The following is a 26,885-nucleotide window of genomic DNA, read 5'->3' as shown; positions in this document are numbered from 1 at the left end:
TATATTGAGATCACTCTTGTACAAAAAAGTCAGTATAAGTTACACCAAATTTAATATGTACACTTGTAGACTCCTCGAATTTTTATGGGCATTGAATGAGAAAGAAATTTAAAGACATTCGTGAAACTCACCCGCTTCAGAACAACTGCCGCCAAGTATCGCGTTAACTTTTTTTCCAATTAGATCTTGCTGCCGCGAGACGTTATCTAGTGCGCCACAGACCTTGGCTACCGAACATTGGTTCTTTGCGCAGCCAACTTTCGCCAACAAAAAAGCCAACACAATTAGCGAGATGTAACGCATGCTTTTCTGAATAGTCGGGGCAATGAAGCAAATAAACTGTAGCTTAGACGTTTCTTACATAATGAACATCTCTACTGAAACAATCCTTCTAGTATATTCCATTTACCAGTGAAAACCTAGCGCCAGTACTAAACGCGCGCGTTAACACGTGTTGGTTACGCCTGGTTAGCTTACTAAACGCGTGCAGAAGAGTCAGTTTTCCGAGGGGGAGGTCGCAGATTTGTCGAGATTCGAATCTCAAATTACCCCGGGTGGCAGAGGCTTTTCATACGCAGTTTCTGGTTTTGGTCAAGTCCTTATAATAAAGGCGTATCGGCCCGTGGCCTACGAAGCTTTCTGGTACCCAGGGTAAACTCAACTGGACTGCTGGCACCAACAGGGACTTAACCATTAACTGCCATTATTAGACATTGTACCAAGTACCTGCCTTCTCATTGGCTAAGAGCCTACAGTTACTGATGTTTGGTAATTGGCTTTTTAGGATGATAAGTATATTCAATTTTAACTTGCTTACTTATAATTGGTGGATTCATTTGCAACTTACGCGTATAGCTGTCGCATTTGCCCGCTGGAATTTTTTATCGTTTTTAAGCCTAAAAACAATAAAAAAATTTCAGCGGGAAATGCGAGAGCTATACGCGTATGTTGCAAATGAATCCACACAAACTCAAACTGTTTTTTGACAAATGTTGTCCGTTTATTGTTTTTTGACTATGACATAAGTAGAAAAAGTATATTTTAGAACAGAAAGTTATTAAGTGATAAACGAGCTATAAATCTAGTCCAATGTTTTCTTTGCTTAATATAAAAAGCCTTTTGTTAAATTGAAGAAACACTGACTGCTTTATAAAAACTTAAAGTTCTTGTAATACACCACATTGGTTGAGGTCACACTAGAGACTTTACTATGGTAAAAAGGGCTTTACTATGGTAAGTCTCGTAACGTCTTTTTTACCGTAGTAAACCTAACAGGTCCAATTAAAAAGGCATTTGAAACTTTCCAGGCGTTTTTTCTCGCGTGATCGGTAACGTGAGAGTGATAAGTAAAACAAATGATGACATGCTATGACAGCTGACTAAATTGAAATTACTGAACTGTAACTTCTTGAGCGTGACCCTCACAAGTGTACAAAGATGGTTCAATGTGAGAGAGTATTGTTTTCTGTTGTGAGCATTTTGCTCTTAATTCTGCTGCTCAGACGAGCAAGAAGAATGCGCTCCCTTATTACCTACCTTGGTTTCGAATACGAAGTTAGTGAAGATGTTTTAGTGACAGGTTCACTGATCACCCATCGAAGACGTACTCTTAGAGAAAGAGCGGCATTGCGAAGGCAAGCGTGGGTTTACCCCCGACCCCAAGAATGGTTTGAAGAAATGTACAGAAACAGAAACCTTGAACCACTGTGGAAAAAGCATTTCAGGGTGACCAGAGATACATTTGACTATATTTGCCAGCTGATTGAAGGAGACTTGCAGAAAGAAGATACTAGACTGAGAAAAGCCGTACCTGTATACAAGAGAGTCGCAGTTGCGCTGTGGCGACTTGGCTCAGGAAACTCTTACCGAACAACTGGGATTACTTTTGGGCTAGGAAAATCGACAGTTATTAAAATATGCAACGAGTTTACACTTGCGATTATTCGAAGGAAAGATGTGTTTATCAAATTTCCAGTCGATGAAGAAGATGTAACTTTAGCAATCAGAAGAATGAAAAGTATTGCTGGCTTGCCAAACGTTATTGGTGCTATAGACGGCTCCCATGTACAAATCAAAGCCCCCAAAACTTGCCACGAGGATTATTTTAATCGAAAACAAAACTACTCCATAAATCTACAAGGAACTGTTGATGGAACGGGTATGTTCATAGACGTCAGCACTGGTTGGCCAGGCAGTATGCATGATGCCAGGGTACTGAGATTAAGCTCATTGTACAGAAAGGCAACGAATGGCGAAATCTTATCCGAGCCAGAAAAGTCTATTGAAGGAATTGCTGTAAGACCCCTTCTACTTGGCGATTCAGCTTACCCATTGTTATCTTGGCTCATTGGCCCCTATCCGCAATCCGCCACCCTAACACGAGATCAAGCGAGATTTAACAAGGCCATGAATAAAAGCAGGGTGGTGGTAGAACGAGCATTTGGCAAACTAAAGTGCAGGTGGAGATGTTTGTTGAAGGTACTCGAGGAAGGTACAGGAAAAGTACCCTTAACTATCCTAGCCTGCTGTATCTTACATAACATCTGTTTACTGAGAGGGGACGCATTAGAGAATGATGAATCAGACGACGATGATGACGACGATGATGGTGATGGTGGTAGTGCTCCCCTTCCCCCTGGGCTTAACGCTAATGCACAAGGTCGACTTGTTCGCCAAGCCTTGACCGACTTTTTAGCCAACAACTAGACACAACATCAAGTTAGAGTAAAGGGAGTTTTAATACTTATTTGACATGTACGGTTATAATTAATAAACCTGGCGCATATAGCTTCGAAAAGTCGACCAGGAAATTCTATCTTAGTTGTAGGTTATGGAAAAAAGCACCTAAGATGTAAATAGATATATTTGTTTTGTTTTTGTTTTTGCTTTTTGTGACGTGTGCGTGCACACATGAACCTATAGTTATACGCATAATAGCAAATATATAGAAAAAAATATGCTATTTCCATGAGTGAACTAGCTGTACAATTGAAATGAAACAGAACGAAATAAGTTGAATTACTATGGATTTTTAGAGGAATTTCCTCCCTTAAGGACCTCTCCTAGCTCTCTAATTGCGCTTATCATTAACTGGTGTGTCTGCTCATCGGACTTTTTCAGATAGGAAAAAAGCTCTGCTCTTTCTTCCTCCCTCCGTTTGGTATATTCTGTCTGCACCTTTAAAAACTCTCTGAATGCATCTTCATCCTCATCAGCCACTGCCTTGCGTTCTTTGCTTTTTTTACCTTTCTTTCCTTTTTGTGCTGCTTGTGGTGGTGGTGATGGTGTGCTCGACGATGAAGCTGATGATGATGCCTCGTTGGACATCGTTGTGCGCTTTCTTTTGTTAACAGGTGTTAATGGAGGGGCTGTTTGAGCCTCTTTCAGTGGCTGTTTACGCTTTCGACGGAGGCTGGAGGATAGGGGCGCGTCAAAACTAAGGTCTTCCTCTTCACTTTGATCATGGTCACTTCCTTCTGTGCTGGTTTCATCGATGGGTTGATCATTAGAGCCTGCCTCTACCACGTACTTGTTCGTTACCGTGTCGCGAGTTCCCCAAAGCTCGTCTAAATCTGTGAACTCGGGAAAGCTTTTTATTTCGTCGCTTCCTTCACCAGTGGACTTGCTTTTGTCTTTGACAGTTTTATATTTTTTATTAAGGTTGTTCATCTTGTCACGGCAGTTTTTTGCTGTTTTCTCTCCAGAAAAGGCATTAATTTCTACACTCTCGCTGTTCACCCTTTCTGCAATTCTGTCCCACATTGCATCAAGGCTTTTCCCCCGATGTCGTTGCTCGTACTCTTGGCTGTAAACTGTGATCAGAATTTTTACTTCGCCATCACTCCAGCGAGTTCGGTTCCCTTGTTTTGTGGAGGCTTGGCGTGACGAGGCTGTTTGCATGGACAAATCTTCGGTCGGGGTAAATGTTGATAGCTGACTGGAGACGTTACATGGCCCACCAAGCATTTCTCGGTAGGAAAAACACCGTTGTGCAGCATCTTGACGCATACCGAACAGCACTGGACCTACTGGCCGTGGATGTATCGGTGAATCACCGGGTGGCGGAATAATAAAAGGAAACGAGCTATTCAAAGCACGTGGAGCTGGAGGTCTGAAAAAGATGAAAAGCAAAAGAGGTCTTCATACAGTCACTTTCAGGTTTCTCAGTGGTCGTCGCCGAACTACATTGCATTACTTTTAGAATTTTGTTTCATATATTACCCGTTTGATCCTGTTCCATAAGCAGTTGTGTTTCATGGCTGCTAAATTTTGGCGCGCTTTTTCTGTCCTCACCGACTTGCGTAATTCTTATAACCTAAATCCTTTGAGCAGGCAAGATATCCCGTTGATTTCGTAGTTGCATATTACAACTTTTTGGACACGCTTTTATATATTTCATTTTCGAGGCTACATAAAAATAATGTTTCAATAAGCTGAGCTCCTTTTTACCTAGTCGGTTCGCAGTGTAACAAACAACAATCTGAAATGCTGCAATTAATTAAAGTAAAAAAACTTTTCCTTACCTTGCCCCTTCCAGTGAGGAAAACTCTGCTATGTTAAATTCCATGTCGAAATAATTTCTTTCAGTTCGGCTGCTTTGACAAAGTTCAATCGCACTGTACTGCACGCGAATCCACGCGAATAAACACAATCACCGATGTTCTAAAGCTATTCTGTTATGTGACCCTTTTTGAAACTACTTTCCTCAAAAATCATGAGAAACAAAGTTTAGATAGACTAGAGATATACCCACCTATTTTTTTTGGTAAGCAGATGGTTATCGGTGATGGGTCATCTTTGTTCTTTCCGCGGTAGTCATGGAAATTAACCAGGGTAAAGTTTACCATAGTAAACTGAAAATGCCGGTCACACTTACGGTGCCGTTTACTATGGTAAACTTGAGTTTACTATAGTAAACTTTCTCTAGTGTGACCTCAACCATTGTTGTAACCATTAGCAAGCAAGACACCACCACGTTTTCTGATTGGATAGTGCGGGTTGAATGACGTCACAAATGTTCCTTTGAGGTAGACCTTCACTTCCCCGGCAGGTGTGGAGTTCGACACAACCACCCTGATGTTGAACCATTCTGCTCCCTTGGGGGGACCGTTGGGGCAAGAGGCGGACTTAGCTCCGTCAAATTTAGCTTGACCTTTGTAAACGTAACCCGTCTGAAAACATCCGCCGGATGAATGAGGCCTGGGAAATAAAAAGAAACAATACATAAAATTAAGCGAATGCGATTATAAGACCTAAAAAGCTTATTGCATAACTGAGTCACGAAAACATGTCAGCTAATATGGCACTCCCCATATTCATATAGAATTTCTAATACTCCGAAATCATTTCCGTAAACGGAACTGGCCGTAAGAAGGTTTTGAAAACTTCAGATTGTCGCTCCGGTTTGAAATCAAAATAGTGACAACTTCCCTCTTACGCGTGTATAAATTGCAACAAACCTAAAATAGACGTAATCATAGTTGTCTTGATCTTCGGCGTTTAACAACACTCCTGGGTGACCAAAGTTGACTCCGTCACGTCCAATGAAGTTGTACATATCGACTGAGAGCTGGTAACTTGATGTACTGCCGTCTCTAAGGTAAGCTACTTGACAGAAGCCATCCTGCGGCCTACATCCGTGGGCAGCATCAACTTTCGTGTATCCAGGTAGCTCATCAACCGGCGTCGGTACATTAAAAATTACGTGTATGTCGTGAAGTAAAATCATGTGTGAAAATTCCTCCTCATCACTCTTCTTGGGGAAGATGGTAAACTCCCGTATGAAGGCAGGAACACTCGTCGGAAAAGTAAAATTAAACCCATAAATTAAGGAGACCGATCCGAGCGTGGTGTGTGCTATGTTTGAAGCTTTGCAGAACAACTAGAGTGTACTAAAAGCTATTTGAGTGATTTTTAAATGTGCTTACGACCTGATATCAAACATTACCCGAGTCGAAAGAATAAAAAATTGAAACTAGATCTTGCAATTAAGAATCCGACTCTTTTACAGCCTTGTTGATGAGCCTTTAAATGCAGCAAAATGAGTCAGCATTTAATAAAAGCCAAACTGGTCATGCCACTTTTGGAGAACACGTTTTTAAGTTTATTTGTGTAGAGGAATCCCTATTTTTCGAACCACCTTGGGAAGAGGAAATTAGTCCGAACTATCAGGAGATTCGAAAAATCGGGGGAAATTACAAGTTTTGACTGGTGAGGAGAAGTTATCTATAGGTTTAATTTGGTTCAAATTATCGCGAAATTTCAAAAAACCGAGGGTTCGAGAAATCGGGATTCTTCTTTAATGAACTTGCAGACTTCTCGTCAAGTGGTTTTGGAATGGCTTTGTAACACAAAGTCGTTGATGATACTAATTTCTTATTGTGTCATTGACTGGCGTCAAGTACCGCTTTTGTGTCATAGGTGTTTCACACTACCTTTGGGCATCTCTTAGTGATGTACGTTTGATGCGCAATTCGGAATTTCCTGAAGAGGACCTCGTTTTTGTAACCATGAAAAGTGAAAACTCCTCCCCAGGTCCTTGGAGCGAAATGGGACTTGATGGACTTCACCAGGACCCCACTGAGGTACACTTGTATGTCTTGACCGTGAACTGCGACTGAGACTGGAAACCATACACCACCTTTGGGAGGTCCATTAGGACAAGTAGAAGTCTGAACAAAGGTCAACTTTCCACCTTTCATGTATCCATTCTGGTAACATCCACCGGCGCAGTACGGTCTGAATCATTTTATACAAGAGTAGAAGTGAAAAATCATTAAAACTGAAAGGAATCGCCCCTCAGAAACTACAGTATACTCCCACCCATCCGTCGACTCTTCCTGTCGACATAAATGGGCAATAATCCATTTCTAGCGCTAATTATGATCAGACCAGTTCCAGGTCACCTCTGGGACAACTTTGTTGGGAACGCATTGTATCGAGGGAAGTTAGTAAACTAGCAAAATGCACTTCCTTCGTTCCCAGCATTCCCTATAATACTCCAAGGTGCTTTCTCCTACTGAGGATCACACTGCAAATACAGCCCCAACAAGGGCAAAACCTATACCCTATTTAAGGGTGGAAACCCTAACAAAAGCCATACATTATCGGGTGACACTTGCCTGTCTAGCCCATATATGGGAGTACCACCCACGCAGACCTTGAGTTCGTTTGATGCAAACCCGAGCAAAGTTTACAAAGACAAATATTTTCAAATAATTTAGATAACTCAGTTTCAGTTAATAACACAAAGCTTTACAATAATACTACACGAGAGGATGCGGCCAAATGGACATGATTCCCGTTCCGTATAGTGTAGCAACAAATTAATAATAATAATTAAAAAGCCTTCCCAGGGGAAACCACACATCCTTGTTTCGACTTTATTTCTTTCACATTAGCTTTAATTAATTTTAAACAGGGACTATTATATATCCCCCTCCCCTTTCGACACCTTCCGTTCGGGCTTCGGTACCGCCGAAACTGTAATTTTTTTTCTTTGCTGTTGTTATTTTTCCTCATGTCCTTTTTTATTAATCATAAAATATATCTTTTTAATTTTTTTATTATATTTCATCATTATCATTATTATTTTTAAATAGTAGGTTGAGTTTGATCGTCCGGGTGAACGTAGTCCTGAATAGGACTGTTGTTGTTGACAGTGACTGACGTTTCGGCAACCTGTGCGGTAGTCATCTTCAAAGTCAAAGTGAGTTGTATCACATAACATAACATAACATAACATAATCTTTATTTAACGTGGGAGAAACACTTAGCTAAAGCTATTTTGCAGGTTTTCCACAAATCAATATTAAGAAAGAAAGAAAAAAAATGTACATGTACGTACTCTGGTTATTGATCTGATTGGTCAATTACGTCGCGATGTTATTGGTCGTCTGTCAGTTAAGCCGTGATGTTATTGGCTATGAAGAGTCGTAATCAGTAATTGTTGCGTTTCGATCCGTCTATTGTCACAGTTAAACAGTCGTCTATTGTTAGTCAAATTGTCAGTTCTTCACTGAGTCGTTCTCTCGTATAGTTAGTTTTTCTAGCTTTGACAGAAGCTAAAGCATCGAGCGAAAATGCAGCAACATCTTTTTCGGCAGCTTCGGCGCTGAGGGCGGGCGACTTTCAGTGCTGCATCGAAGGTGTGTTCCTCAGTTAGCAGTTTGTTTTGTGTCTCCTTTCTGCGAAGACCAAAGACGAAACGATCGCGTAAAGCTTCATTCAGGTGATTGCCGAACTGTCAAGTTGAAGCCAGATGTTTTAGGTTAGCAGCGAGCGCTGTGACACTCTGGCCTTCGCGTTGTGTACGGTTGAGGAATCTGTATCTTTCGGTGATAACCATTTTCTTCGATGCGAAATGATTCTTTAGGATAATGGTGAGCTGTGTATACGCGAAAGAAACGTTTGTGAGCTTAAGCAAAGGCGTTATTGATCGACTCAGGTCACCCGGAAATAAGGCCCTTTTTTTCCTTTTAATATGCTTTGACGCTATCAAATTTTTATGGCTAAGTGTCTTTACTCTTATAGAGACGATTTCCATGAAAATTTAGGCAGAACCTTTTTCTGCTGGAACAATTAAAGTCCCCTTCCGAATGACGTTCCTCGTACAGAAACGTCTTTGCTTAAACTCTCTTTCAATTCGTCCTCGAATCTAGAGGTCTCTAATGTAAGGAATTAAAACAAGTGTGTGTTGCATATTCACCAGCGTTACGGTACACAATTTTCGGGAAATCTCGCAAGATAGCCACGCCTTGCGTGTCATCGCGGGTGCCTGCTATGATGAAATCCGTTTACTGTCGTGAAAAAGATTGAACAGCCACCGTTTCGAACGCTAGTTTTTAGAGACCTTTAGATTCTGAGACGAGTAGGACTACGAGTACGAGATTTTCTCAATACTAAATACTGCTCACGCATGAACCAGCGTCATTTTGGCGGTAAAATCATGATTGCAGTAGTCATTCTACTACGAGTTTTGTCGTGGTAATGGAAACAATTTAGAGTTTTTATCATTTTTTGTGGCCGGGAGATGTCACAAGCTCCTTCAGCAAAGATAACAGTGCTAATTTTTTGGGTGAAAAAGAAGTGCAATGAAGCTTTCCTTGTCTATAATTTGAGAATATGCGAAAAAACGTTAAGTCAAATCTCGTACTCGTAGTCGTTCTCGTCCTAGAATCTAAAGGTCTCTTCTGTTAGAGGGAATGAATCATGCAATTGTTGGTTGTGCGTGATTAGATATCCAATAGATTGGTAAAGCTTGCAATGCTCGAAAAAAGGTAACATGAAATTATTAGAGTCAGAAGCGTTCTTTAGTTTCATGGGATTTAGAGTGCCGATTTGAAAAAATATTTGTATCGTTATATTTGAGAAACAGTGATTGGATTGATCTCTCATGGTTTTGATTTCGGTGGGTTTAATGTTCGTGATTTTTGCCTCAGTTACAGGTATTTCGGCTACGGAGTTTTAAACTAGTTTTTTTTTGTCTGATTTAAGTCCTCAGTTTTCATTTCATTTTTTTCTGGTGTTGGTACAGTTTTGAGGTTGATAGATAGCAAAATCAGCCCAAAAAAGCCGCGAGTAAAATTTTGAGAAAAATGCTCGCGCTGTTATTGGCCGAATTGAGTTCATTACAATTCCATATTTAATGAAAGCACGCATCCCTCATGCTTTATTACATGCGGTCTATTCCACCAGTACGAACACGCGTAAATAATATGTACTTATTGACTGAGTGGGAGGGCCGAACGGGAAAATATTTGACTCGAGGTCCGTCGTCCTGACCGAGAGCCAGATATAAGCAATAAGCATTTTATCATATGACCGTTGTGTTTTTAAGTTTTTCTGTCGATCAATACGCTTTTCTAGCAGAGCCGTAAGCGTTTCCCCGGCCCCATCACTTGACACTTGCGGTTCTCATAGAGGATTTTTTTCCGTATGGTTTTCCAACGAAATAACGCGTGGGGCCGTACAAGTCATTACGCGTCATATAATAACGGGGAATTTTTTTCGTAAATTCGCGCGTGTTTGTGTAACTAATAACAAACCACTCATCGCGTTTGTTTGCTTCTAAGTAAGAACGAAATGTTTCTACATTTTGGCTTTAAACTTTGCGTGCGGAACCTTCCCCTCAATGTTCACGATAAACGGCTTAAAGAAATCTGCATCACCGTGGCAGGACGAAATGCATTTGTGAAGAGGGTACCGAGCAAAGATCGCGTGGACAGTTCGGGCCGCGGACGAAAAGAGGACATTTTCAGCGGAGCTACCAGCTCAGCGAAATCTTGGTAAAACTGATCGTCAAAAACAAAGAAAGTTTCCACCCATTTCTTCAAACGTGAATAAATACTATAATGAGCCTGCGGTAGCGAAAGCCAATTTACCAGCGGCTATTTAGGATAACAAAAAGAAGAAACCTCTGAAAGGACGGGGGAATATTGGTAAAGCTTTTCAGGAAAGAGCTGATTCATTTACTCACACCAACGCAAAGAACGAAGTGACGAATAGAAAAAAGCAAGGAACTAGGCGGAAAGAGCAAGAGAAAAAGACGAATCCAGCTTCACCGACATGGTGAACAAATATAAGAGTTTGGAAGAAATGAAGGCGAAGTTCCCGCTAAAGACGATGGTCAGAAATGGGTGTTTTTCCTCCCACATGGCTCATTAGAGACACATAGATGATTACGAAATATTCCGAATGAGATGAAACTTGGCAGGAACATAGTAAAAGAAAGTCCACATGTATTGATGGTAGTTTTATATTTTTGATTGACAGCATGACGTCAGAAGTGACGTTGAAACATGGCGCTAAAATTTGGAATTAATTATTTGACTTAAATAACTTTATAAATGAAGTCTATAAAAAAACGGAGCTTCCTGGTGAAAACCCACTTAAATCCGTTAAATTGTTGCAAAGTTAGAGCTAACTAAAGATTTTTAAATTTCCCGCCAAATGTATGGAATTAACCATATATGGTCAAACTTTAGGGGTATTTAAACTCCAGCTTATTAAACGGAACAGTAAGGAGACTAAGCGAACCATGCATAAAAGCAAATTTGTAGTTTTTTAAATTTGGGAGATGGGGTGTCAGGTTCCATGTTATGTCATTTCATACCATGTTGACGTCATATTTACGTGTTGATGACGTCACAAGTGAAAATACCTATAGAGTCCCAAATTCAAAAAAACTACAAATTTTCTCCACTGTGTTATCCGCTATTTTTCTTTTAACTTCCATTTATTGTCTTGAACTAGAAACCTCCCTAAAGTTTTACCATATAAGGTAACAAAACAATTAAATTCTTTAAATTACTTCTTTTAATGTCAGTCACAAAATAGCTTGTAACTTTGTCCCGTTTTAATGGATTTTAACGGCGTTTTCACTGGAAAGCTTTACTCTGATCACAGAACACCTCTATGTGGTTTTTCTGACGATTTTCTTAATTATAAATTTTGGCACCAAATTTGGAAACTATTTGTGACGTCACAATGTCCATCAAGACTGTCAAACTGCCACCAAAAGATGTAGAATCTCTCAAGCAACAATCCTGCCAAGTTTTATGCCATTTGGAAAATTCTTCACGTCTCTGTGACCTATGTGGGAGGAAAAACACCTATTTCTGACCATCGTGTTAATTAAATTAAACGTTCGTGCTGGCTTGACGATTGATTGTTTTCCGCTCATAGTCAAAATCTTTTGAATTATTGTTTAATCACATCGTGTCGAGAGTTGAAACTTTTTTTGTCAGCTTGCAGCTTGCCGTAAAGATGAAATCTTGTAAATCTTTTTTTTTTATCTTGATAATTTAAACCGATTATGGAAAGTGCATGTAACTCGCGGTTTCTGCGATACAGTAAAAAGCCGCAAGTAACAACCATCATTTTCGTAAGTTAGTTTTAACAGATTCTTGCATAAAGTGGTAATAAGCACATTTTTCTTTTTTCACACCGTTTTTGCTCCGATTAGTTCAATTATTATAAATCCTTCTAAAATAGGCCTGGACGCTTACGATCCAAGTCAATCTTAGCAGTATTCAGTGGAAAGTCATCAGAGTATTACAGTACTTATATCTCTCCACCAATTTGCACTAACGGGCTGATTTTCAGCAGCTGGGTATTTTTCATCTTGTTTTTCCTGTATATGCTAACCAGTCCCATATTTTCACAAAATTTGTTTTTTTGAGGTCATCACTTCTCCTCTATATAGTATAGTGATCTGTAGTTGCACTAAAAGACAAATGATTCCACAGAGCTTTACACAAAGGCTTTATATTTTCTTTTTAATCCTTTCAACGACATTTGAAAGTAAGCTGCAACTTGTTATCCTCGATGCCTAACCACAAGTGATCGACACTACAGTTGTATATGGTTTTAGCCCTGTTAAATCTAACTGTTATTAAGCCTTTGTTTGAAGAAGCCGTTCTTTATGTTGACACAACAAACTTCCTTACAACAACTTGAAGTTCTTGTAATACACCACATTATTGTAACCATTGGCAACCAAGACACCACCACGTTTTCTGATTGGATGGCGCAGGTTGAATGATGTCACCAATGTTCCTTTCAGGTAGACCTTCCCTTCCCCGGCAGGATTGGAGTTCTTTGACACTACCACCCTGATGTTGAACCATTCTGCTCCCTTGGGGGGACCGTTGGGGCAAGAGGCGGACTTTGCTCCGTCAAATTTTGGTTGACCTTTGTAAACGTAACCCGTCTGAAAACATAAGCTGGATGAATGAGGCCTGGGAAATAAAAAGAAACAATAAGTAAAATTAAGGAAATGCGACTAAACCTAAAAGGCTTATTGCATAACCGAGTCACGAGCATGTCAGCTAATACAGCACTCCCCATCTTTTTTATAGAATTTCTAATACCCTGAAATCATTTCCGTAAACAGAACTGGTCGTAAGATGGTTTTGAAAAATTGAGATTGCCGCTCTGGCTCTGGTTTGAAATCAACATACCGACAATTTCCCTCTTATGCGTCTATAAATTGCAACAAACCTAAAATAGACGAAGTCATAGTTGTCTTGATCTTCGGCGTTTAAAAACACTCCTAGGTGACCAGAGTTGGCTCCTCGCCATCCCATGAAGTTGTACATATCGACTGAGAGCTGATAACTTGATGTACTGCTGTCTCTAAGGTAAGCTACTTGACAGAAGCCATCTTTCGGCCAAATTCCGTGGGCAGCATCCACTTCAGTGTATCCTGGCAAGTCAACCACGCGTTTGCATCTCTTGCTGACGTGAATGATAGGACCAGAGAGGAACTTAAAGTTCTTGTAATACACCACATTTTTGTACCCATTGGCAACCAAGACACCACCACGTTTTCTGATTGGATAGCGTGGGTTGAATGACGTCACCAATGTTCCTTTCAGGTAGACCTTCACTTCCCCGGCAGGTGTGGAGTTCGACACTACCACCCTGATGTTGAACCATTCTGCTCCCTTAGGGGGACCGTTGGGGCAAGAGGCGGACTTTGCTCCGTCAAATTTTGGTTGACCTTTGTAAACGTAACCCGTCTGAAAACATAAGCTGGATGAATGAGGCCTGAGAAATAAAAAGAAACAATACATAAAATTAAGCGAGTGCGATTATAAGACCAGTAAAAGGCTTATTGCATAACTGAGTCACGAAAACGTCAGCTAATATGGCACTCCCCATCGTTTTTATAGAATTTCTAACACCCCAAAATCATTTCCGTAAACAGAACTGGTCGTAAGATGGTTTTGAAAAATTGAGATTGCCGCTCTGGCTCTGGTTTGAAATCAACATACCGACAATTTCCCTCTTATGCGTCTATAAATTGCAACAAACCTAAAATAGACGAAGTCATAGTTGTCTTGATCTTCGGCGTTTAAAAACACTCCTAGGTGACCAGAGTTGGCTCCTCGCCATCCCATGAAGTTGTACATATCGACTGAGAGCTGATAACTTGATGTACTGCTGTCTCTAAGGTAAGCTACTTGACAGAAGCCATCTTTCGGCCAAATTCCGTGGGCAGCATCCACTTCAGTGTATCCTGGCAAGTCAACCACGCGTTTACATCTCTTGCTGACGTGAACGATAGGGCCAGTTGTGAAATTTCTGAAGAGGATCACATTTTTGTAACCGTTATAAGCGAACACTCCTCCCCAGGCCTTAGGAGGGAAATGAGGCTTGGTGGTCGCCACCAGGACCCCACTGTGGTATACTTGTGCATCTTGGCCGTTCACCGTGACTGAGACAGGGAACCAGACTCCACCTTTTGGAGGTCCATTAGAACACGCAGCACTCTTCACAAACGTCAGCTTGCCACTGGCCATGTATCCAGTCTGATAACATCCACTGGAAGAGTGAGGTCTGAATAGTAAGTTGTAGGATATTTTGCAATTAGTAAATCAATTCGATAACTGATGCATACGTACAGAAAAACGTCCCTTTCTGGGCCAATACTAAACTTTTGCAATAGGACGGGAAAGGAAAGAAGACGGCAATCCTTGTGTGAGAAACGTAACAGTAATTTTGTTCGAAAAAAACCTTCCGCCAAACTTCACCTTCATTCAAACAGATCTTTTTGTAAAAGACCAGAAAACATTAATGTTAAGTGAAGGTCAGGACAAAACACGTAGGTAATAGCCTTGTTAGGTTTGTCAAACACAAACGTTTGCCATCCCCTTCTTCCTGCCGTCCTATTGCGAGTAATATACTTTACAGACGCTTCGCTAGTTTTTTTCACAAAATCGAAATTATACATTACAATAGCTTTTGATTAGTTGACTTGCAGGCCCTGACTCGTCCTTAGTCGTCTTTATTTGGGTTGATGGGAAGGAGGAAAACGAAAGTGAGCACATACTGAAATTTAGATTTTTTTTTCTCTGTTCATTATGCAACAGGCAAGGTTACGTGTTACACTTTGCAAAAAAAGTCAAATAACTGCAGTGGCGGTCCAGGGGAGGGGCCCCTTATTTTTGGACCAAAATGAGGCCCGAAGGGCCGAAAAATTTTTCCTCCCAACCCCCTTATCTAACAGTCTCGATGACCGGTCCCCCCTTATCTCAAGGTCTGGTCCGGCAATGAATTGTACACTTTATCTTGACATGATAATGCTCGATAATGCTGGTGACTCATATTCAACCTCGTCCCCCGGGACCATGAAAAAAACCCTGGGGACGAAGGTGACTCATAATAGAGCGTTTTCACTCACGTGTCCATCAGCTATGCTTATTTACTGGAACAAAAGATTAAAGCATTTACATGAGAAAAGAGTTCAACTCCATGAGGATTTTCTTGGTACACCAACATGGCCGCCGTTTTATTGTTATGGAACACCAATATGGCCGCCGTGACGTTATGTGAAAACGCTCTTTTTCAACACCATGGATGAAACCACTTCCTTTTCATAGAGTTATCCTGTTTAAATCATGAAAAGCAAGGACAACAACGTTCCAGTAGTTTCTTGGTGTTGTGGACGGGTGCAATCACCTAATGACGTAAAACAAAAGAATGGAAAAACGCAAAGCGAACCAACAATGGTTTCCGCAACCCCAACAAACTCATTGTGTGAATTTTGGGAAGTCTGTGAGCAAAAGATTTACCTAAGGTAAACGAAATCAAAGTTGTATTCATCTACAACATTGAACAGCAATCCCAGATGTCCACTGTGTATTCCTTTCCATCCAGCCTTGTTAAAGAGCTCCGCTGACACGGTATACGTCTGCGATTCTTCAGAAGGATCAGCCAGGACTCGGCACAACTGATTGAGGGTGGCTTGTGTGTTGAGTGTGTAGTATAAATTGACCGGAAATGATTTCACCAGGCTTGTACAGTCCACTACAGCGGCTACTGAGAACTTGTCTGTTTCAAGGATATGAAAGCAAAAATTTACGCTTTGCCTATTTGTCGGTGATTAAGAAAGCATTTTCAAGGATCGGAGGAGGGTAGTAGTGTTCTTTTTCAGGTATCCCACTCTGTGACCCAGCTTTCTCCCATGGGAAGAAAAAAAACGAGAAAACCCCGGGCATGATGTTGTATCCTTGACTGCTTTTTTCGTTTTAGCCCTGGAAAAAAATATACATTGTGACATTGTTTGTTTTTGTGCTGGTTCTTGAGGCTTGCATGCCACTCATTCATGTTCTCTTTTTTTTTTCTTCACCTAATGGGACCAGCTAGCCACCGGCATAACAATTCCAGCAACCAACTTCCGCAGCATCCGGGTGAGATTGAAAGCGCGCACTCACCCCATTAAGTTCATCTATATAAAAAGAGACTCTTATCTGTAAAGTAGAAAAGATATGTTGATTTACAGTATCGATAGAAAGGTTGTTTTGTCTGAGTCATAAAGTAGCCTAACTTATCAGCACTAAAATAATATACCTCGTTATCTCCTTTGACGACTTTTCCTTTAAGTTTTGATGATCCCAATGTGGTTTATTTTACGCGATCGCACTTCGCTTGGAATGACAAAAAGTGCCCTTACTCGCTCTGCAACTTTGGTAATCAGCGCTATAAGCAAGTTGCCGAAGACCCGAAAGACTGACTGTAGCACTCCGGGGTAGCACAGAAGTCCAATTTATTGAAACGGTGATCTACGCGAATTTGTGCTGACTTTCATTGCGCTTTTCTCGAGTCTTCTCGAATCGTCAGTCTTGATGCGCCGCTTACTGAAGCGGCGCATCTGATCTAGACACCATATCGTGGTAAATTGCGGCGTAGTCAATCGAACGTTGGGTAATCGACCCAATCAAACTCCAATCGTTCGATTGACTTCTATTGGGTTCGGTAATCAAACATAATCGAACTTACTTAAAACTTTTACCAGTGGAACACAATCAATGGACCATATATATAATGGAACATTCAAAAATCGAAGTTTCAACAACAACTAAACACAGAACAAGTTTCATTTAGTTTCACACAAGTCGTTGCGGTTAACAAGTAAGTTATGTGTTAGCTTAAATTTTAAACACGAGAACAAAGGTAAGATGTTGCCGGGAGAGAGCGGAAAGAGTGAAACCCAGCGTAAAACTACAATTCTGGAAGCGATGGATAAAGGCTGATTTTTGGTTCGGTTTCGTTCGATTAACTATGCCGCGTAAATCCACCGATGAAACTTATCAAAATTCAAGCAAGTTGGAAACAATTGACTTCATAAGGACGTGTCCGTACCGAACACGAAACACTTCGGAAAATCCCGCCTTTCTTTATTTTCAGTGTATTTTTCCCTCCTTGACGCTCTTATTGAAAGCTAGGGCTAGCACTTCTTCTATTTTCGATGAAAAGCCTTTAATTGGACTTGTATTCAAGTCTCCTTTTGGTTCGTTTTTTAACTCGGGTATTGGAGGAAATCGACACAATTTATAAGATCTCACTCTGTCGGCGAATGACGTAATTGGCCCCAAAAAGATAGGAAGTCAATGATTTTAAAAATTGAACCACTTGCAAATTAAAAGAGCCTGGTATGCCGTAATTTTTCGATAAAACTTCGCGGCGTTTTTTGGGGACGGCATTTATTTCAAAAATCCATTTTTAAAATTACTGATATTAAAATTAGACGTAGAGTCAATCATTTGTAAATACAGTTAGACTCGGGTAACTCGAACTCGGATAACGCGAACTCCCCGCTAACCGTCCAACTAAGCCCCACTTCCCTTGGATTAGACCCTCCTTTTCAGTCACGTTCTTTTTTTTGGACAACTCGAACTCATATATCTGGTACTCCCCGCTGACTCGAACTAAATTTCGTTTCCTTTGATCAAACTTTACCTCGATCCCTGAGCTCGAATCCTGGTTCTTGGAACTGACTAAGGATGCCATCCCATTATCTTTTCCTTGTCGTGCAATCGGTAAAATCCCTAAAACTAACACTACAGCACTTTTTTTTAGCAACTACAACGAACGGGGTACGTATTTGACAGTCATTTCCCGACTGTATTATCATGATCATAGAGATGCATAATCGCGTTGCAATTTCTGATGAGATAAGTTTAATTGGCAATCTGCTGTGTAATGAAGTGCTGAAATATCAGCAAACATTCAATAGTAACATGAGATATTGAAGATTCAATCTACTCCGCTTACTCGAACCATCGCTAACTCGAACCGTTTTTCGTTTCCCTTCAGAACTCGAGTTACCAGGGTTGTACTGTATTATCCAAAACCAAGAGAGACTCTTCAGGGCACAACAGAAAAATGTTAAGAGTTCCTTTGTCTCGCTTTTTTGCTGGGGTAGAATCGTATTAATTGTCTGGATGGTGATAGACTATGAAGACTTAAAAGTTGTACCTAGCTTGGTTTTTTTCATATTACCCTAGAATAAACAACACCTCGTTCTAATTGGGTGCGGCATTTATTCGAGTAAATCTAGTTCCTACCATATCACTATTTGACGATAAGTTATGAAGAAAATTTTGCCCTGTTACACTTTACTTTATTTTGAAACACAGTACGTTTATGCATTTGCATTTAGACCGAAGAGGGAATTTTAATAATTCGTCAACCCTAACCTCGCAACTAGTGGTTTTTGCTTCATCCTTCACTGCGAGGTGAGTTCCTTTCTGTGAATGCGCTGTCTAAATGATAACTTTGTTCATCAGAAACTTAGGTTTAAAAAAATAGTCAATTTTTTTTTAATAAACAATGAAAAGATGTTAAGCTCTTAACAGACAAGAAGATTTGACGTATAGTTGAGGTTCATTGAGCTGTGACCCACCGTCAAGCAAGTTGTCATTTTTTCATGTTTGATTTTCACTTCCGCTGAGCCTATTTTATATTTTATGATGATTAGCTCTATTTTCCAACCTAACACATGATTATTTTAATAATTTTGTTACTTTTAAGCCGAATTGATTACCAATTAAATTGGCCACTGTATTTAGATTTAAAAGTTAGGATGACTCTTCGAGCCCTAGCTATCCAACTGAGCGCTACCTTTGCCAGTTTCAGGGTTTTTTTTTCTTCTGTGGTTTCCATCAGCCTTTCACATCAAAAAAATCCCTTTTCTTATAGAGGCCTTAATTTAAGAACATCTTAATAGGTTAATGACTTCTTTTTTTATTATCATAGTTTCCGAAATTGTGTCAGAGTACGTGCCAAATATATAAATATATAAATCTATAAACTGCCAATAAAATTATTCAGATGATTGATGATTGAAGTCAACGACGCCATAGATGTGATGATAGTAGTTATAAAAACTCTCTTTCAAAATCACTCATTCAATCATTCTCACGCGCATTCAAATAATGTAATTCGCATCAAATCATATTTAATTACTAAATATACATTTTTTTCAGAAAAAATAAAATTGAATTATAATTTAAGGATTTGCAATCATTTAATATGTATGGAAACTGTATGCCCCGAAAAGAAAACAGTAAAGATTACAACTAAATACTACGTCCATCCCCTGTTTCAAAATTATGCCGCGTCAAAATCAGGAGAAATAATCAACACTAAAACCAAAAGAGAATTGAAACCAGGAATAAATTGTAAAAGTGGTCATTGCCAAGTTTACATATATGATGGAAAATTCACCGATTTGTTTGGGAGTGTTTTAATGGTTTAAAACCAAAAGGATTACAGATAGATCATAAAGATAATTCTAAGACAAATAATAAAATCAAAACTTTACAACTTCTCACACCAAAAGAAAATCAAAATAAATCCAATAATAAATCAATTATTTCAAAAAATATTGGAACGAAAGAAAAACAAATTTTCGATAGTTTGACTAAAGCATCTATTGAATTAAAAATTAGCATTTCGATTATTTCTAAAATTTGCAATAAGAGGGGATATTTTAAAAATGCAAAATCCAAAAATGATGGCGAGCTATACACGTTTAAATTTAAAACCTCATAGGAAATACCAATGATTTGGTGAGAATATTAAACGAGCGAAAATGATTGAATGAGTGATTTTGAAAGAGAGTTTTTATAACTACTAATGATTAACTCAGCTGTTCAAGCAGTTAAACGTACCAGAGGCACCCAACGAGAATATAGTTCAAAACCACTTAAACATAGCATTTTTAAAGGTATTTTAGTATTTAAACGGTAGATATAGGCATATTTTTATCCCCTAAAAATTTTTCATCTGTTCGGATTTCCTAGCTGAAAGTCTAGTGACCCGAAAATTATAGGGATCAAAACCTACCTTTTCGAAAATTCTAGCCTGTAAAAAAGGCTCCAGAAAATCCTAGGTGACCTTTTTAGGGTAAAAATCCGTTAAAAATAGGCAATTATACCTTTTTTAAAATGTTCGAAAATCCTAGGAGAGGCAGGCAAGCAAGATATTTTAAACAAATGTTCCGAAAATTCTAGATCTCAAATCGTCTTCCGAACAGATATTTTCCGAAAATTGTCGTTGGGTACCCCTGACGTATTACCGAAAAATATGATTAATAGTCAAGATCTTCCATTAGGTTGCCTCAGAAGGATACAATTTGCCTCGATGAATATATCAGTTGAGGTCGCTCTTATGCAAAAAAAGTAACTATAAGTTGCCAACACGTGTTACTAGTACTTCTGAGCTCGAAATTTTACGGGTACTGGATGAAAAAGGAATTTAAAGGCATTCATGAAACTTACCTGCTTCAGGACAATCACATTGGCAATTTGCGTCGCCAACTTTCGCCAGCAAAAAGGCCAACGCAATTAGCGAGACGTAACGCATGCTTTTCCGAGCAGACGAGGCAATGAAACAAGTGAACTGTAGCTTAGAACTTTCTTACATAATGAATATCTCTACTGAAACGATCATTCTAGTATATTCCATCTACCAGTGAAAACCTAGAGCCAATACTAAACGCGCGCGTTAACAAGTGTTGATCACGCCCGGTTAGTTTACTGAACGCACGCAATAGGGAGTCGCAGATTCGTCGAGATTCAAATTTCAAATTACCCTGGGTGGCAGAGGGTTTTCCTGCGCGGTTTCCGGTTTCGGTCAAGTCTTAACGAGATTCGCCAAAAGGCGTATTCACAGCGCTGCTTCTGCTAACAGTAGACAGAAATATTGTATTGTACGAGAAAGAGAAGTTTATTAAAACAGACAGCCAACTGCCCATTGACGCCGATCCATGGGCCTGATGGATTACACTGAGACGGTCTACGGTCTACATGAAAACCGTTTTCATGTTATTAACGCATCATTTTTTTCGACAAGATAATATATTATTCAGTTTTAAGAATTTTCTCTTGGTATTTTTCTCTAACTTAAAAGAATAAAATCCTTTGAATTTTGTAACCTATGTTGCTTTCATCGGCACGCACTGTAAACAATGTAAAAATAGATGAAACGATCGATAACATATTTTTACCGTGATACTAAGGGCGGCCTGTACACGCCCCGAAATGATCCCCGACCCAAATTTTTTCACACTCGGCCTGAAATGATCCCCGAGGAATTATCGGAATGGAATGGAATGGGATGACGTTTAATTCCCGAAGATGCTAGAATTACTAAAATAAAGTGAATGAAAGAATTTTGACTCGAATTGTTTGAAGTGTTGATGTATTTATAAATTTTGGAAATTTATTAAATAATTATAACTCTTTTTTAACAAATTTTGCAAGAAACTTTACAGTTTAAATTGGAGGTTTAAATCGTGCAAACTGAATAGCATCTCGTTAGGCTCGGTTTAAACGTCAAATTTTACATGTGCCGAGTCTGATACCTATTTGGTTCTACTTAAATAAGTCAATCCGCCATTTTAGACGTCGAATCATGAGCGAGTTTTTATAGAGTTGGGACAAAATTGAGAATTGTGGGTTATAATAAATTAAAGTAGCATGATCTAAAAATCGGTTCGGCACAAAAGAAAACGGTTGAACTTCTGTCGAGATTTGACTGGCTCAGTCGAAGATGCGATAGAAGTCGCGTTGGGGAATTTTATTTTAGTTAACAACAACAGATCTTCCGGTAAAAAGTCCAACGAAACAGACTACGAGGAGCCTGGGAGGTAACTTGAAGCATTTTAGCTCTACAGTTCCGTCTGTCTGCTATAACGACCTCCACATTATTAAGGAAAAAGTAAATTCCAGGCAATTAATATAACTGAAAATAACTTTGTGCAGTCGATTAGCCATTTTGAAAAGATTTCGCTTTTATAGCCGACAAACTTCGCATTTCGCATTAACCGAAAAACGGAATTAAAACGCTTTAATCTTATCCCCGAGATAGAAATGTTTTCCCATTCCATTACTATGGTTCCTCGGAGATCATTTCAGGTCGCGTTTGAAAAAATTTGGGGATCATTTGTGGTCGGGGATCATTTCGGGTTGTGTTTATGTCGATTTTGGGGACTATTTGGGGTCGGGGATCATTTCGGGTCGTGTACAGGCCCGGTTCAGACGCCGAACTTTTTATGAGCCGAATCTACTCAAGTCTTTGAGGCCTGGGACAAAGGCATTTACTTGTGGAAAATGAATTATTGGCTATAACTTTGGCAAAGATGATGGCGCTGAATCAAAAGTATAAACATTGTGTTAGTAAGTCACTTTCTATGTCACGTAACCATTTTGCTAAAAATCGTAGATTATTGGTCAATTGGAGGCCGGTTTAAGAAAAGAAATCGGGGAAAAAAACTTTTCCAATTCATATTAAATATTTCTTAAACGTCACGTTTGGAATGAGCGTCCATTGCACCTCAATAAAAAATTATGAGGGAAAACATCGTTTTAAATGCCCAGATTTAATCTTGATTTATTTAAAACTTTAATTTTAAACCTCACGTACATTCATTCCAAACGTAGAAAGTTAGGTATGTCTATCCTCTTTCAGAAATACCAATTTGTTTATCGAAACAAATTAAATTCGCCACCAATTCGCCAATTTCCTTCATTTTCAATTTTTAGTCACGTGACATGTCACGTGACCATGATTAAACGTAAAGGCACAAGAAAACTTCAAGATTTACTTTTGGGGAAAACTTCATTTTGTTCTAGGTCTCCTCCTCTCTCTCTTGCCAATTATTCATACGCTCAGAACATATCTTTGACCCAGGCCTTCAACCCTTTGAGTAATTCGAATTAACTGAGACCGACCCAAATTATTTAAACCAGCTGTATTGATCTTGATTGCAGCTGAACTAAGTTCAAGAGGCGAAAAATGCTCATTTCGGTCAAACTGCTTACAAAATACGTTATAATAATTACTTTTATGCATTAGGTTCAGTACATGAAAAGCTTGTCTGAATCAAAGCCGTTCCAAAGTCGCTACGCGGAAACCGAAATTCCCGGTCGCGCCAGGCAAAAAGAACGGCAAAACCGTTCCAAATTGAAATAGGCGTTCCTAATTGATTCAGACGCCAAACAATTCAATGTACTAGGTTAGGGCCTAATTTGAATTAAAAATTCGCTCGAGTTCGCCTTTGTCGCACCATGACTTTAAACTTTTCTTCATGGCAGAAAATAATAACTCCTCCGAAGTTTTTGGCCAGCTAAACAATATCTAAACACTATTTAGTCTATTTACAGTCCTTGGATAATAAAAAGACTAAACGAAACGCACTTTGTGCCCTTGTTTACTTCTCTGACTTCTGATCACATACATGTGCACGAACTCTCTCTTTTCAAGCGATTCATTTCAATGCACAATAATTGACCCTTGAGTAATTAAAACCCAAATTTTCATTCATATTTATAATGTTTTTGCCCATCACATTTTCTGTGTTCGTTGGAATTCAAAACACCTTAAGGAAAATAAAAGTCGTGTAAGTCATGTGTATTATGTTTAGAGCTAAATCGTTTATAGGCTTTTTTAAGTTCCCATTGTGCGGTGTCTTAATCAGTTCACATCTCCATAAAATGGTAGAAGAAACATCAAGAAGCATCACACGAGCTGAAAATGATCAAAGGTTTTTTGAAACGCGCTAATGCTGACATCGCTGACATCAATATTTCATGCTTGCTGAATGGGCAAAAACACAGAATTGAGGGAGGTGAAGCATAACAAATGATAACAAGCTCATGTACAAATTTAATGATAAAAGCTTAGCAAGATACAGATACAAACAAAAGCAAACCCCCTGAAACCTCTGGGCTACACTTGCATGCTTTAGTCAGTCACCAAACCTTGTCATTGATAGCTCCTATTATCCTCAAGTTGGTCTTTGTGAGGCTCCCGGATCGGATGTTCCGGTGAAGCTTTGAACTTGTGTGCGAAATTCTCAAAGTTCCTATTTTTGTCCGTGTCTTTTTATCTTCAGTATCCGAAATTTAGACCTCCAAAGTGGCGTGTGTTGCATTAAATAGAAGGAAATAATAAAATAAAAAGCCAGTTTTCTGACATGGCAAAGTTGTCCCGTCCCAACGCTAAGGGACGTCCACTTCTTAACATCAGGATTCATCTGACATTCACCGGCAACTGAATTGTTCGCTTCAGTACTGAAACAGCTTACAATCAAGTCTTCAGCCATAGTGATCAGCAACTGGTAAAATACTTTGCCCATAAATTGTGCTTATTGATTGCTTATGTACTACATAGATCGATAGTTCTCTCTTTGAGTTAAAGAAACGGCCCCGGCGTTCCAAAACTGACCCTCACAGTCATCTTTTAGTGTGAACCTACCGTGAATGGCGTGTTGGTTTGTATGCAACGTGAGCATTTCTCTGAGTTTTTCCGCGCCAATGAATGAATGAATGATAACTTTATTTATACACGGTTAAAAACATCAGTCTAACATAGAAAATTAATTTAAAATTCTCAAAAACTCTTTTACATATTTGCCGTGTGGGAGTACTGATCAGAAAACCATCTATGGGAAACTCCCTTAAAGAAACCTAAGGAATTTGATGCACCTATTTCCTCAGGAAGATTGTTCCATAGAAGAGCGCTACTGTAACTAAAGCTCCGCTTTAGGTAATCAGTTCTTGGTTTTGGGAGCATTAATTTTTTCTCCGCTTTGCGAAAATAGTAATTCGGTGTTCTTGGAGCAAACAAATTACAGAGATAAGCGGGAGCGAGATTATTAATGCACTTGTACATTAGCCTTTCGTTTAGCCCTTCTAACCGATAAATTGTCCCATCCAAGCGAGTTAAGAAGAAATCTGGAACTAGTATCATAGCTAGATTTGGTGATAATTCTGATAGCACGGTTTTGAAGTTTTTGAAGTTTCTCACTAAGCTGTTGGGTCAAGCCATCCCATACAGCGCTGCAATAATCGAAGTGTGGCTCGATAAGACCTTTGTATATTTTAATCGCAGTGTGCATTGAAACAAATGGCCTGACCCGCTTTAAAGCACCGATACCAGAGGATACTTTTTTAGAGATTTCATGAATGTGGGCCTTCCACGAGAGATTTTCATCAATGCCGGATAAGCCCGAGAGATTTGCTTTGAATGCTTTGGTTTATTGGGATGCCGTCTATATGAATGTTCATTGTGTAGTCATTTAAGGACTGTAGTTTCTGCCTCGAGCTAATAACCATAAACTCTGTTTTGGCGACATTGAGACTTAACTTATTAGCTTTGAGCCAGCGATCAATATATTTCAGGTCACTATTGATTTGGGACTCAAGATCAGGTATAGCAGCTGCAGAAAAGGTAACATTAGTGTCGTCGGCGTACATTCTAGGAGAGCCCACAATCAAACAATTTGGTAGATCATTTATATAGAGTAAGAAAAGAAGAGGACCGATTAATGACCCTTGAGGTACGCCACAATTTAGAGGGCTCGCGCTAGATAGATGATTGTTTAAATTACACCTTTGCATACGGTTAGCTAGGTAAGATTTAAACCATTTCAGCGCGTTTTGATCAACGCCATACTTAGTAAGTTTTTATAGAGTTATCTCGTGGTCAATAGTGTCAAACTGCCGCCTTCTTCAAATCAATAAAGATTACACCACTGAGAAGGCCTCTATCAATATTGAACCAGGAATTTCTAGGAAAACTAGGAATTTCTTGTGCTAAAGATTGGCCTATGCTTGTAAAATAATAGTTTAATGCTTCAGCAATATCACTAGGTGAGGTATTAACTTGGTTTCCTGTTTTGACTTGAGACACTTTGGTTGATTTACTTTGCCGAGATTGGAGTTCATTGATTAATCGCTAGGTTTTACGAGGATCACTTTTGTTTGCTTCAAGGTTTTCAGAAAAGTATTTACGTTTAGATTTCTTGAGTTATTGGCCTTATTTCTTGCATCTTTAAACTGTTTCCAAATGGAAAGGTCCTTTGTAGATGCAGCTTTCCTTTTTTAGAAAATCTCTTTTATGAATTTCACGCAACAGTGCATTAGTAATCCAGGGAGACCGTTTGTTTTTCACCCTTTTTGTTCTGAATGGTGCATGCTTATCAATAACATTCGCCAGCAGGTGTTTCCAAAAGTCCCACATTTTATTTGGATTATTATGCGTTGTAACGCGGTTCCAGTCAATCTCACAAAAATTCAGCTTCATTGAAATTCTTGAGCTGTCAGACTTCAACAGTTTTATGCATATTGGAGCGAAGATGAGTAACTGTGCGTGTAAGATAAATAGCGGAGTGATCACTTATACCAATATTAATAACACCCGACTTTGATATCTTATCTGGGGAATTCGTTAGGCATAAATCGATCAGAGTACTTGAATATTGTGACTCGAATTGGTTCTGTAATACGTTGAGTCAGATTAGAAATATAGATGATATCTAAGTGTTGAGAAGAGATGTTACTGACAACCTCCGATAATAAATTACAATTTCAGACACCCATAAGATATAGCTCCAAGTTTTCCGCTTCAATTTTATCAAAACTTCTCTCAAAGGTTGAAAAGAGGTCAGGAGATGATTGTAATGGTCTGTACCAGATAGACACGAGGAAAGGCTTTGAGCGGGGTTTAGTGATTTCAGCAGTGAGACATTCAAGATTATTCGGGCTAAGATCAGCACGAAGCTAAAAATTGATATTACTACGAACATAAAT

General features: G+C 39.3%; 2 protein-coding genes across 2 annotated transcripts in view; both read right to left on the bottom strand.

Moving 5' to 3' along the window:
- LOC140925694 (uncharacterized) overlaps positions 1-6,701 on the bottom strand; it is a 32,384-nt gene extending 25,683 nt beyond the window's left edge. The window contains exons 1-5 of the mRNA XM_073375593.1: positions 6,435-6,701; positions 5,460-5,755; positions 4,940-5,199; positions 4,524-4,548; positions 3,268-4,111 (exon numbers count right to left, since the gene is read on the bottom strand). Of these exons, the coding sequence (XP_073231694.1) occupies positions 3,268-4,111; positions 4,524-4,548; positions 4,940-5,199; positions 5,460-5,755; positions 6,435-6,701 (1,692 nt within the window). The remainder of the gene's footprint in view (positions 1-3,267; positions 4,112-4,523; positions 4,549-4,939; positions 5,200-5,459; positions 5,756-6,434) is intronic.
- Positions 6,702-12,261: 5,560 nt separating this feature from the next.
- On the bottom strand, positions 12,262-20,733 carry LOC140927842 (uncharacterized skeletal organic matrix protein 7-like). Its single transcript, XM_073377526.1, has 5 exons — positions 20,571-20,733; positions 15,579-15,837; positions 13,819-14,343; positions 13,003-13,551; positions 12,262-12,740 (listed from the first exon to the last, which is right to left on the bottom strand). The coding sequence occupies exons 1-5, from the start codon at positions 20,653-20,655 to the stop codon at positions 12,446-12,448; spliced, it is 1,713 nt and encodes a 570-aa protein (XP_073233627.1). The 5' UTR covers positions 20,656-20,733; the 3' UTR covers positions 12,262-12,445.
- Between the last annotated feature and the right edge of the window lie 6,152 nt (positions 20,734-26,885).

This window comes from Porites lutea, chromosome 2 (assembly GCF_958299795.1).
Source record: "Porites lutea chromosome 2, jaPorLute2.1, whole genome shotgun sequence".
NCBI lineage: Eukaryota > Metazoa > Cnidaria > Anthozoa > Scleractinia > Poritidae > Porites > Porites lutea.
This window is presented reverse-complemented; position numbering and strand designations above follow the sequence as displayed.

Coding starts and splice junctions, on each gene's coding strand:
- LOC140927842 (XM_073377526.1), bottom strand. CDS start 20,655: ATGCGTTACGTCTCGCTAATTGCGTTGGCCTTTTTGCTGGCGAAAGTT. Junction 15,838..20,570: donor ATGTGATTGTCCTGAAGCAG/GTAAGTTTCATG, acceptor TCCTTGAAACAG/ACAAGTTCTCAGTAGCCGCT. Junction 14,344..15,578: donor TTTGATTTCGTTTACCTTAG/GTAAATCTTTTG, acceptor CTTACTATTCAG/ACCTCACTCTTCCAGTGGAT.